Genomic DNA, 13,212 nt, shown 5'->3' on the forward strand with positions numbered 1-13,212 from the left:
ATAATATAGGCTGCAGGAAACATAAATTCAATTGTCTCTGGAGATCAATCATCAGAGCAATTGTTAATACTATCATCAACAATAATAATATTTCTAATAATATACTAACAAACCATAATCTATAATCCTTAAAAAGAAATGCAATTTATTGTGCAACATTATTTCTTCATCGGGCAGGTTTCCTCCTCCCCACTAGTTGACCTATCACTCATAGCATCTTTTGAGGTCCGTCTTCACAGGCTCTGCATACTGTGTGGTTCCTGCGCTAGTGTACCGCTCAAATGGGCCACACAAATGGGGCCTGACTCATCCCCATGGGGTTATGAACTGGAGGAGTCCAGTTTGCTTAGCTCCTTTTTAACCAATAAACCACAGGCAGAGCTTATAACTGAGGCCCAGCCTTGAAGCGGGTCTGGTTGTAACTGGCCCCATTTGTGCCCCCTTGGGGATTCAATGGAGATTACACGTAGGTATGCCACAACAACACATCAAAAGTATGCCCCTTATCTTAGAGGGGTTCGAATACTTAACCTGGTAGTGCTTGCCCAGAGCATTTACCACAACAGGTTTCAGATAGAAACATTTATCATGGATCATAATGCTGTATGAAGCGCCAATGAAAAATGATCAATAGTGATGCCTGACTGCACATACTTGAAGGTTCCCTTCTCCTTGCTTCAGACAGCAATTTTAACTGCTCAAAGACAGAGATATTCCTAAGGTTTGAAATAGGAAGGTACAGCAGGCTGGGATCAAGGGTACTTCTTTTGGAGTGTACCAGTCACAACACTTAGAAAACATATTACACGTTTTTACCATCATTATTTTTTTTTTAAACTGAAGAAATGTAACAACCCAACCCATCATGGTTGGTTGTGGATGAGCAAGGTAGCTCAGAAAAAAGTGGCATAAATGGAAATGCTGCATGAGGAAACAAACACCCCACAGTACATCACTTGAGGGTGTTTGCTGGTGTAGATAGATTATTGTAATCCTTTGTGCAGTAAGAGCACACGGATTGTGTTTGTGCATACATGGAAATTGTTATTTAGTATTGGAGGTGTAGAAATGGTGAACAGGGAATCCATACCTGGTAACTGGAAAGGAAAATGTTACTTACTCAATAGACATCTGTTTGTGGCACGTAATGCTGTAGATTCACATGCTCTGCATGCTCCTGCCATCTAGTTTTAGGGTTCGGAATGTTACAAGTTGTTTTTCTTCGAAGACGCATTTTCGAGTCACAGGATCGAGTGACTCCTCCTTCTCTGTGATATTGCGCTTGGGCATCCAGTCCTTTGTTAGATTGTTTTCCTTCAGATGGATGAGAGAGAGAGAGTATAGAGAAAGATATGTCCATGCAAGTGTATCTACAGATGCACAAATATATACAAGTATATGGTCTCTAAACAGCCACAGGCTTATAGGGAGGAGGGAAGGCGCATATGAATCTACAGCACTACATGCCACGAATAGATGTCTACTGGGTAAGTAACATTTCCTGTTTGATGGCATGTATGTCTGTAGATACACATGCTCTGTACAGACTGTAAAGCAGTACCTCCATGAAACTGGTAGCTAGCCTGTGGGAGTTGCAGTTGTTTGAAAAAGTGTTCTTAGGACAGCCTGTCGTACATTGGCTTTTTGACATGCTAGTACATCTACACAATAATGCTATGTGAATGTATAGGACGTAGACCAAGTAACTGCTTTACAAATGTCAGCTAAAGCTATGTTTCCTAAAAAAGGCAAAGGTGGCCCTTTTTTTCCTATTGGAATGTGCTCTAAGAGCCACAGGCAACCGTCTGTTTGCCTTTGCACAGCATGTTTGTATGCATTTTACTACACATTAAACTATGCTGTTTTTTTATATTGGACTACCCTTACGAGGTAGAGAAAACGCTATAAAGCATGGTTTAGTTAGTTTTCCTAAAATTTTCGGTCCTATTCATGTAGTACATGAGTGCTCATTTGATAGCTAGAGTGTGGAGAGCTCTTTTTGCAATGGATCCAGTTTGTGGGAAGAAAACTGGTAAATCAATGGATTGATTGATATGAAATTGAGAAACTACTTTGGGTAGGAACTTCGGATTTGTACTAAGAACCACTTTGTCTCTGTGTACTTGGAAGAAAGGTTTTTCCACTCTACGGCCTGGAGCTCACTAACATGTCTGAGTGATGTGATAGCTACTAAGAACGCTACTTTCTAAAAAAGATACTGAAGAGGACATGAACGAAGGAGCTCAAAAGGAGGCCCCCATGAGCCTAATAAGTACAATATTAAGATTCCAAGATGGTGCTGGAGGCACCCTGGGTGGAAGACCTTTTAAGGCCTTTGATAAAGGCTTTGAAAATTGGAATTCTGAACAAAGAAGTATGTTGTCAGCTCTGTAAGTATGCAGCTATCGCTGCAAGGTGAAGACAAATAGAAGTGTAAGCCAAATTTGCTTTCTGTTAATGAAGCAAATAACAAACAATCTCTTGTACAACTGCATTAATGGGGTTAATTTGTTTGGATAGATAGTAGCAAACAAAACATTTCCATTTTGCTGCATAACATGCTCTAGTTTTAGGTCTACGAGCTCCCCTGAGAATGTCCATACATTCCAAGGGCAATCCTAAATACCCAAACTCTCTGACTTCAGGAGCCATAGCGCAAGGTTGAGTGAGTTGGGGTCTGAATGTCTGATCTGCCCTTGATCCTGTGTGAGAAGATGCGGTCTGTTTGACGAGCTTCTCATGAGGAACTAGTGAGAGGTCCAGGAGTGTACTGAACCATGGCTGGCATGCCCAAGTGGCAGTTGCAAGGATCATGCTGAGTGAGGTCTGCCTCATTTTCCAAACCAGTTATGGAATGAGAGGGAGAGGTGGAAAAGCGTAAGCAAAATTCCCTGACCAGTTCGGCCACATACCTTTGCCCTTTGATGGAGGGTGTGGGTGCTAGAGACGAAGCTTGGGCATTTTGTATTTTCTGCTGTGGCAAACAGGTCTATTTAAGAAGTTTCCCACTTTTTGAAATATGTTTGAAGGACTTGCAGACGGAGTTCTCACTCTTGGACTTGTTGATGCATCATGCTGAGCAAGACTGCAAAGTTGTCAGTTTCTAGGAGATACTCTGCCACTAAGTGAATGCGATGGTGAAGAGCCCACTTCCATATTGTGCGAGTGAGTTGCGACAACTGAGATTACCGTATTCCCCCTTGTTTCTGTATATAATACATGGCTGCCATGTTGTTCGTACAGAATAAGACAGCCTTCTGTGATAGGTGAGGAAGAAAAGCTTTCAGGGCTAGAAACACTGCCTGAAACTTCAGATAACTGATATGCATGGATTGGTGTGCGAGATCCCATAATCCATGTACTGTGAGGTCTTGGAGGTGAGCGCTCCAACCCGTCAGTGATGCAACTGTGGTCAGAAATGGACTGATGCACAGGGTCCAGAAAAGGTTGCCCCTTTTTAGAGGTTGGTGGTGTTCCACCATTGCAGAGTATAGCAGTCTAACAACACTAGATCTTACAGGTGACCCTGTGACTGAGACCACTGATGTGACAGACACTGCTGCAGGGGAGGCATGTGTAGTCTGGCATGAAGAATGATGGCAATGAGGGTGCCATCATCCCTAAGAGGTACATGTTAGTCCTGACTGTATATGTGTGATTCTACTGAAATTGTTGGAGAAGAGACTGAAAACTCTGAATAAATGCTGGGTTGGCATATTCTAACCCCAACTTTCTGTTGACAATGGCTCACAAGATAAGGTTGAATTTGAAGAAGTTGTAGGTGGGATTTGAGAAAGCGGATTGTGAACCATAACTTGTGAAGTAGGTTTACTGTGGTCTGAGAGAAATACTGACACTGCAGTAGAGTACTGGCTTTGATTAGCCAGTCGTCTAGGTAAGGGAACACATGTAAATTTTGTCTTCGGAGATGTGCAGTGACCACCACCAAGCACTTTGTGATTACTATGGGAGCAGTCATGACTCCAAAAGGCAGGACTTTGAATGTAATGTTTTTATCCAACCACAAACCTTAGATATTGCCTGTGTGCAGGGTGGATGAGAATGTGGAAGTAAGCATCTTTTAAGTCTAGTGGCGTCATAAAGTCACCTTGTTGAAGAAGGGGAATAACATCTTGAAAAGTAACCATGTGAAAGTGTTCTGAAAGAATGTAGCAATTTAATGGTCTGAGATCCAGAATTGGCCTAAGCGTTCATTCCTTTTTGAGGATAAGAAAATATTGGACGTATACTCCTCTTCCCTGATATTGTAATGGATCAGGGTCTATGGTGCCTTTGAGAAGCAGGGACTGTACCTCTGTACCTTTTGCTTTATGTTTGGTGATGTGGTAGTGAGCTCCAGACAATACCCATGTTGGACACTGGAAAGGACCCATTGGACCAATGTTATATCTATCCATTGTGCATGAAAAAATTTAAGTCCCCCCCCCTACAGGTGTAGTGTGGGGCTTGGGCAGATGTATGTAGTAGCTGATTAGATGTCAAGGATGAGCCACGTGTGGTAGTGCTCTTCTCTCTGCCTCTGTTGTTGGTGTTGCCTCTATAGAGGTCCCTCTGAAGAAACCTCGAGAACTGGAGGTTGAAGGTTGTCTAGGTTGAGAGGTAGATGGTTCTGAGGTTGCGACTTTGTAACCACCTCCAAATGCAGGGCAACAAAAATTATCTCTATGTCCCTGAGACTGAAGAAAGCCGATAACTTTTGCGGTGTCAGTCTCTTTTTAGAGTTTCTCCAGGGTGGAATCCACTTGGGTACAAAAAGGTGTTCTTTGTCAAAGGGCATGTTGAGCACTGCTTGCTGTACCTCCGGCTTGAAGCCAGAACATCTAAGCCAGGCATGTGTCCTTAACAATATGATTGTATTTACCCCTTGTGCAGCTGTGTCTGCAGCATCTAATGCACAGCGTATAAAGATATTGGTGATTTATATTCTGTAGCAATCTGCAGGCCTCGTTGGTGGTGCTCATCTGGGAGATATTGGAGGAGCTCCTCCATTTCATCTCAGTGACCCTGATCATATTTTGTAAACAAGGCCTTCAAATTGGCAATGTGCCCATGATTTGCTGCTTGTGCTGCAACTCTTTTGCCTGCTGCATGTATCTTTTTGCTCTCCTTGTCTGGTGGAGAAGAGTCTCCTATGGCTTAATTGTTTACTTGATTCCATGCATTGTTGGCCACTATTGAATCTGGTGGATCCTGAGACCTGATATATGGTGGATCAGAAGGAGCAGGTGTATACTTTTTATCCACTCTAGGAGTGATAATTCTAGGGCAGACTGGCTCCTTAAAGATTTTATGTTTGTGACAAATCATACCAGGAAGCAAAGGAAGGAACATAAGATCCCTATATGTGGTGGTTAAGGTGTCAAACAGAAAATACTGTTCTATGGGATCTCTACAGAGCTGAACATTATGAAATGCAGCTGCCCTTGCTATTACAAGCTGCAAACTAGTTGAGTCCTCTGGGGGAGAGGGTCTTGCAGAGTATAAATGTGGGTCTGTATTTTTCATGGGATCGGGGTCATATGCATGCAATGGGTCTGGGTCTTGCTGTGTTTCACCCAAATGCTCCCCTATAATTAAAGGTGAACCTTGAGTGGTGAGGTCTCCTGTAGTAGTAGAGGCAGGCGAACAAGGAGTGGAAAGAGGTGGAGAATAATGAGGGGGTGGAGGTGATGAGGAAGGTAATTCAGGAGGAGGAGGAGACAAAGGTTTAGATAAAGTAGCCTTGTCCTTAGTGGTCTTTTGTGGAGGAAGGGAAGTGTCCAAGGCCTCCTGGAATGATAACTTCCTCTTAAATGTGACAACGGGGAAGCAATGATAGGCCCTGTACCGTCCTGGATACGGAGGTGGCTCTGTTTTGTGTCCATAGTCTCCAAAATAGGCTTGACTGGAGATGGCGTAGTGGTGGATTGGCTTGTGTCCATAAGTTCTGAAGGAGATGACTCCTTTGGTTTGAGTACCAACAGTTTCAGTCGGTGACTTTGTCGGTACTGAAAGTTTGAAGGAAGTAATTTGGACTGAAATGCTAGCAGTAGATGCTGAAGCCAAGGTTAGTGTCTTGGCTTGTTTTGGATCCAAGTCGAAGGGCGGGGCAGCCAAAGTAATTTACTGAAACCTACCATGGTCTGGTGGCAGTGGCAGTCCAGCGACCTCTGTAAAGGTTTTTTTTTATTTTAACAATCTTTTGTTGGGGGGGGGTTACAGTACTCACTGGCTGCGCCATCACCTCACAATCTCTCATTATCCAACATGATCATCGGAGTGAGAACCCTCTTCTTGTTCGGGTTCCTCCTGTGCGTGCTCCTCCCCAAAGATGTCCTGGGTGTCTTCTGGGGATTGCTGCACCGTCTCCAACCTACGAGTTCTTTGGCCCTAAAGGGTCTTCTTAGATCTGAAAGACCTACAGGTGTCACAGGTAGCATCCTGATGATTGGGGGAGAGGCACAGATTACACACCTGATGATGGTCGGTGTGGGGGAACTTGTAATTGCACTGAGGACAGAAATGAAACTGTGTTTGTTCCGTCAGCTCAACATTCTTTTTTTGGGGCCACAAGGTGGAGGGCCCCAGCAACAGGCGAGGCAGCCATAAGGTAGCCGGTCGAAAATCAGACTATTAGAAGATCAAATGCAAAGATGGAATATCGTGATCAGAAGAACAATACAGTTGAATGAAAGATAGATGGAAGGAAATTTTCAGACCAGAACAAGTTGAAAACGGGACAAAGATACACAAAGATAACCCTATGGCAGAGAGAAAACAATCTAACAAAGGACTGGATGCCCTTGTGCAGTATCACCAAGAAGGAGGAGTCACTTGATCCCGTGACACGAAAATGCTTCTTCGAAGAAAAACAACTTGTAACACTCTGAACCAAACACTAGATGGCAGGAGTATGCAGAGCATGTGTAGCTACAGCCACACACCGTCAAACACATCATTCCTTCAGTGATGGCAAAGGTGTTGAAAGACCTGTGAAGCAGTACACAGGAGGAAGATATGCAAGGAAAATTAATTCTGCTAGCAGCAATGGGGATACCCAAACACTGAATGGATTTGGGAAATAAACAGAATTAGCAGAGGAAAGCCCTAAAGTCTTCCTGGAGGTACAGCTCTAGAAGATGTGAACTAATTGACATTGAATAAATACTATAGTGTTAGATTACAGACATATGTAAGATTAACAGATGCAAAGTAGAACACCATGTGTCAAAATATAGTAGCCCCATAGATAAGATTTAAGCTTGTAATGAGATAAGTAGGTGTGGATATCAACTGGCATGCTATGGAAGTAATAAGGAAGCATGTCTTGCAAAGAGATCATGCGTGTTCTTTAAATCTGTTTATTTGTATTTGATTATAAAACCTATATGTGCACAGAACAAAGCAAAAATATAAGTTGCAAACCCACGGCATCCAGTGGTATGCCACTGCAAAATGTAAGGCAGAAAGGAAAAACAATTTTCTTAAAGGATATTAGATTTTACTGAGACAAGACTTTGAATGGACTTAGTAAGAAACTGTGGTCGCCAAGACTAAGCTCTATGTAGCAGGGATATAGGACTCAAGGATGGTGATGGGGAATTAACTTACTAGACAGTCCTATCAGCTGCATAATCTCAAGTAGGTATCCTTTCAGATACCACAGCATGCTGCAGATCCCCCATAAATGTACCTGGAGCCCTGGAAAGAATGCAAGAAGCGAGTCCATCCAGCTGCGAACGCTGACGGTTGGATTCTGCATGTGAACATTAAGCAACAGTGGAGGCTGGCTGATGTACTTCATGATGGAAGAGTAGTGCTAGAAAGAGAGGGAAGAAAATAGGGCACAAAAACAAATTGAAAGAGGAAAATTAAATTCAAACTCTTTGTAGTATTCTCTCCGAAACAGCTGGTTAGCAAGCAAGAAGAGATGCGTCAGGGGCACTGTCAATAGATTAAAAGAACCCAAACTAGTAAGGCTTTTTGTCTCCAAATATTAACTTTAAAGTTAATGATGTAAAGTCAAAGGAAATACACATACAGCATTAAATCTATCAAGGAAGGTATCATCTCCAAGTAGGATGTAGGCTTTCATCAAGTATTCATAGTAGGAATCAATTCCTGCTCCAACACCGCTATCTAGAAAAGATAAGAAAGCAAAAAGAATCCATAAACAGTCTGCCCTTATATCCATCTGTCAGCAATACATCACTATGTGTAACCCACCAAGGTCACAGTGTCTCTGTGGCCCACTCTCTCAGGTAAAATAATTGCCTAAGGAGTGCCTTCCATGCAGAGCCAGTGCTTTACCTGTAATCTCCCCAGTATACTTTACATTAGCAGTGTTCACAGCTCTATTTGTTATCAAAACACGAAAGTCACATCCACAACTAGATCTCATTCAATTCTTTCAAATGTCTTAAAATATCATACGTTTTCTGCGCTGGATTCCATATCATGAAGCCAAAAACAACATCCATTTTTGCTTCTACCTTAGCAGTGCATTACATTCTGCAACTATTCACTAATGAACTAAAATAACATTGCATGCTTCCTATGTTGCGTCACAGCGGTAACTGCATGCAAGTGCTTCAAATTAATGTTTTGCTCTTTCTCACTGCATCACACTCCACATTCAAGTCTTACATCAGATACATCTACACTGGCCTTCAAACAGACATCTAGGCCCTCTATAAATTATCAAGACACACAATGTCTTCCAATAAAGACAACTCCTCCTATACTGCTCTCCATTATTACTGTACTTTATTGCATCATAAAATGGCAATGTCATACATCCTGTGCTGCCTTCAAATGTCAAGTACTATTTGGTTCTGTCACTTTATACTGCACTCTTGTCAGTTCCATGGTCCACAAAAAACAGGTTTTACTATTACCCAATTTATTGATACTCAAATGACTTGACCTTGAAAGGATGGAAGGCTACAGAAGCTTCCTCGGAATCAACATCTTGACCTTCTCTGCAGATTTCACCCATGAACATTGGCTTGTTTAGTCAATGTCTAGCATTACCTGCCTCAATGCTTCCATCAAATGTTCGATTATGTTCATTGACAATGGTCTCAATACTCAGACTGCCTTCGCCACACCTGCTGCGATTCTGCTGTCACATAACAAGTTACCAAGCCCCACTGGCGTAATTCATCTTTGTATACTACCCTCCAAAACTTTCACGTCACTTGTAGTCATCATGGTTTCACACATGGTGTCAGCAGCTCAAACTCCACAAAAGGGATTTTAACTCTAAATCTACACCTGTTATGGTTGAAACATCACACTGCACTCTATGGAGATATAGAAGCACACGTAATGTTGTAGGTCAGTCCTGCACTATGAGGTAAATGCATCCAATATACAATGCTGGCATTCACTCTGAATATTACTTATTTCCAAAAGAAGAGAATATCAAATTAAGATAAATTGTCCATTACTAACCACTTGGTGCATATTCTACTGATTTGTACTCCATTTCCATCCATACGACCATTAACAATGGTGTAGAGTACTTCCATATCCAAACGAAATAAAACACAAATAGTTTCAATCTCATTTTCATTTTCACTTACCCCTTCGGATCCAATCTCCGTTGTGAATGTTAATAACTGTTCCTACGAGGTTATTTCCCTTCTGCCGCTTTTCCCACAGGACATCTAGTGCCCTCCGTGCATGGTCCTAAAATGTAATGAGTAGAAAGACTTTGTGGCTGCCAGACACACATCACAAACAATCCCAAGCCATCAGCTTGATTGTTAAAAACTGCTCACTGTTTCCTATCATGAAACAAGCATGCTCACCGTTTCCTATCATGAAACAGGAGCCATTTTATTGTGAATCACAGTTTTATCCTGAAAATCATGAACCGAAGGCAAACAGTAGCTATTTCACATTCTCTTTGGGAGGACGAGTCTCCTCACCTGCATCATCAGTTTCTGTTTAGTGTATTTCACTGTATCTTTTCCCAAGTCAGGGATGCTAGAATAACAACCAGGACTAGAGCTATTCTAATACCACTTTCCGCTCACTTTTTTTTGGGACTAAATGTTTACTTCTCTGATAGATGCTGTGGTGCTTTAAATAGGATTACAACAGATGTCCAACACAATAATGATGTAAAGGGTTTTAAAGGGTGGTACCAATGTAACAACCGGATACCGACCCGAGCACTATAGTTACCAGCAAGCATAGCTCATACCAGATGTGGTGCAACCGTGCCTTCACCTGACTCAGATTTGACAAATTATTGGGAAAAAAACGTGAAAAGTCTGGGCTCGGCTCAATAGAGAGAATTATTCATCTCTTATTTCTATTTGATTTTACGATAGCTGTAAAAGATCTTAAGAGCCACTACATACTAGATGCACTAGATGCACTAAGAACATCAGCTAGTATATAAGGGCTCCAAGAGCAACACCTCACCTGCTGAAGCTCCAAGAGCCCCACATCACTTTGAGAAGCTCCAAGACCACTACCTTGCTTATAGGAGTCCAGGAGAGCACAGACCCAGTATGAGGTACTCCGAGTGCAGCACCTCACCTATAAGAGTGGGTGCTTAGGAGTGCTCACAAAAACTCACCTCAAAAACCATGTCCTCAGTCAGGCGGCTGAGAGCAGCAAACTCCAAAATCATGGTCCCCGCACAAGCTGTACAGGTATCGGACTCAGTACCTGTGCGGGAATTCGGGCCAAATACACCATACTTCAGGTTCACCTTGGTGAGAAAACATTAAAATGTTTGATCAATTCATAGTTCAGAAGAGCACAATGTAGCAATCATTCTCATTCTCACCTCCTAATCATCACTTTTAATTCAAAAGGATACAATTACTGGCATCACTCCCCACATTCAATCTCTCTTGAACTTTGTTATAAAGGAAAAACATAGGCAACATGATGCCTATGGTTGTAATATATAGTAGAGACTTTGGAGCTCTTTGGAGCTGTGTGAGGCTCTTGTGCTGCAGTTTGAAGTTTTAAGCACCAACAACTCTTGGCTTAAATGAGGAAAGAGGTCAGGTGACTGGAGGCTCTGGCTACACAGTATTAAACAAGTTTAAAAGAAAGCTACTTACCCTGGGATACGGAAGCCCGCTGGTAGTGTTAAAAGCCGGTAAGAGCCGATATCCTAAATCTGTTGCAAGATCAAGAAGCTCCCCTTCATACCACTGCATATGCTGTCCACGGTCTTTCAACATCTTTGCCATGACGTGCCCGCCCAACAGGCCTCTGTAACAAGACAGAATAGAGGGAGGGATGGGCAGGCTGCTTTACAATAGAACAAACACCCCGAACCTCAAGGGAGACAGTACAGGCGTTTCATCTTATCATTCTGAAAGTAGACTTACAAGAGGAGTTTCCAGGAAAAACTAATGAAGTATAAAACAACTGACTTCAATAATGTATAAGTAACAAGTAAGCTAACATGTAAATATATGAATAAGATTATCTATAAACTATGTCCGCAAGCCTGATGAAAAAGCAATGCTGGTAAATTTCTGAAACAAGAAGAATTAAGAGTCATAAATGAGCAACAGGAAGAGAAAACAAAAAAGAGCAAGAAGGGGCAAATGGCAGAGGATTAAAGGAGCATTACAGTTGAACAGAATGACAGAAGATGCCCAGGGCGAGAGTTTGGGTAGTACAAAAGGGGTGGGGAAAAAACAAAAAGGATTTAGAAGAAAAGGGAATATACTCATAGAAATACATTGTAAGACTCAAGGCATTAGGGAAAATCCTTAGAATCAAGCCCCAAAAGTCAATAGAAAGCGAGCTTTGAGATAGGAAAAGGAAATATAGGAGCAGAGATAGCTGGATAACTTGTGCACCGTTTTCATGATAAACCTTAGTTATAGGCTGTATATGACTGGTTGGTTGGTTCAGGACACATCTGTAAATTAACTCCCAAAGAAAAGACCTACGTACACCAAACAGAGCTGTGTAGAAAGCCATAAAAAGCATTTCAAAACTAGAAACGCCTGATAGAAAAACCCAGACTTAAACTGAGTTAGAACAAACAAGGCAATTTAAGACCACCTTGAAACTGAAAGGTATGCCTAAAGAGGTGCTCACGAGTGACTTCCTCATAAGAATTTGTATCCCACATTTTAGTACATCTAGAGAAGCGGATATGTATCCTTTATGGGTGTTTATAGAGCACAATCTTATCTGGGAAGTAAGTGAACGCTGTATGTCGCAATATGCCGCTGGGGGAGTTCAGGGTGAGGGTACAATTCAACATTGTATGCAGTTGTACATACTACAGCATTTCCGCCTGGTTTCTGGTGTAATTTCAACTGAAAGAGCACAGAGTTCCTGCAAATCAGGTTTCCAGTGCCAGATCTCTTTCCCCCAAAACTACACAGTCGTTTTTCCTAATTGGTATAACCTTTAGCAACCAAAGTAAGCCCCTAATAAATTGTACCCCTGGTACCTATGTCCTGGGGTACTATAGAGGGTCCCTAAGGGCTGCCACAAAAATTGTCACCTTAAGGGACCTCTCAGCAAACACATGACAGGCTGCCATTGCAAGCTCTGTGTTTTGGTGCAGATAAAGGATAAAACATGACATGGCACAGAGCCTGCATGCCATGTACCCTAAATCCATGTGGGATAGACATTCTACAATTATATCAGAAATGTTGTCACAGGTAATATGAAAACACATCTATTCCTACACATTTGAAGATGGCCACAAAATTGCAGGATAAGGTTATGCATAACTAACCAGGTTAGAAATGTCTTCCTATACCTTTCTGTACCCTTAGGTTGGCAGAAGAATAGTTTATTACATGTAACTAGCTCTCATTCAAGGGACTCGTTATTGAAATCATAAACATTGAACTGTAACATTGAAGGATAGGGGGTCGGAGGAATAAAAGGGAGGGATATACCAGACCATAAAAAGTGAAAGTAAATTAGAGTAAAGGGAAGATAAATGATACACTCACATGAAGACACAGCTTGGTTTCCTATGGATGAAGTATAAACAAATAAAAAGAAAGAGAGGGAGAGAGAGACGGGGGGGAGGGGCAGATGCGTGATTTGCCCCTCCCTCCAGATCTGAGGGCCTGGAAAGGCCCTATTAGAAAAAAAAACATTGTTCACATGGAGGAGTGTAAAGATAATAATATCAGATATGCTTTTGTACATATAAATGTAAATTACAATAAGGCACATATTAAATAACTTTCAAGC

At 41.9% G+C, this 13,212-nt stretch overlaps 1 protein-coding gene across 1 annotated transcript in view; it reads right to left on the minus strand.

The window, feature by feature from the left end:
- LOC138301236 (ER degradation-enhancing alpha-mannosidase-like protein 3) overlaps positions 1 to 13,212 on the minus strand; it is a 252,313-nt gene that overhangs the window by 190,689 nt on the left and 48,412 nt on the right. Inside the window, exons 6-10 of the mRNA XM_069241496.1 lie at positions 11,091 to 11,244; positions 10,595 to 10,729; positions 9,588 to 9,693; positions 8,042 to 8,139; positions 7,694 to 7,819 (exon numbers count right to left, since the gene is read on the minus strand). Coding sequence (XP_069097597.1) covers positions 7,694 to 7,819; positions 8,042 to 8,139; positions 9,588 to 9,693; positions 10,595 to 10,729; positions 11,091 to 11,244 — 619 coding nt within the window. The remainder of the gene's footprint in view (positions 1 to 7,693; positions 7,820 to 8,041; positions 8,140 to 9,587; positions 9,694 to 10,594; positions 10,730 to 11,090; positions 11,245 to 13,212) is intronic.

This window comes from Pleurodeles waltl, chromosome 6 (assembly GCF_031143425.1).
Source record: "Pleurodeles waltl isolate 20211129_DDA chromosome 6, aPleWal1.hap1.20221129, whole genome shotgun sequence".
NCBI lineage: Eukaryota > Metazoa > Chordata > Amphibia > Caudata > Salamandridae > Pleurodeles > Pleurodeles waltl.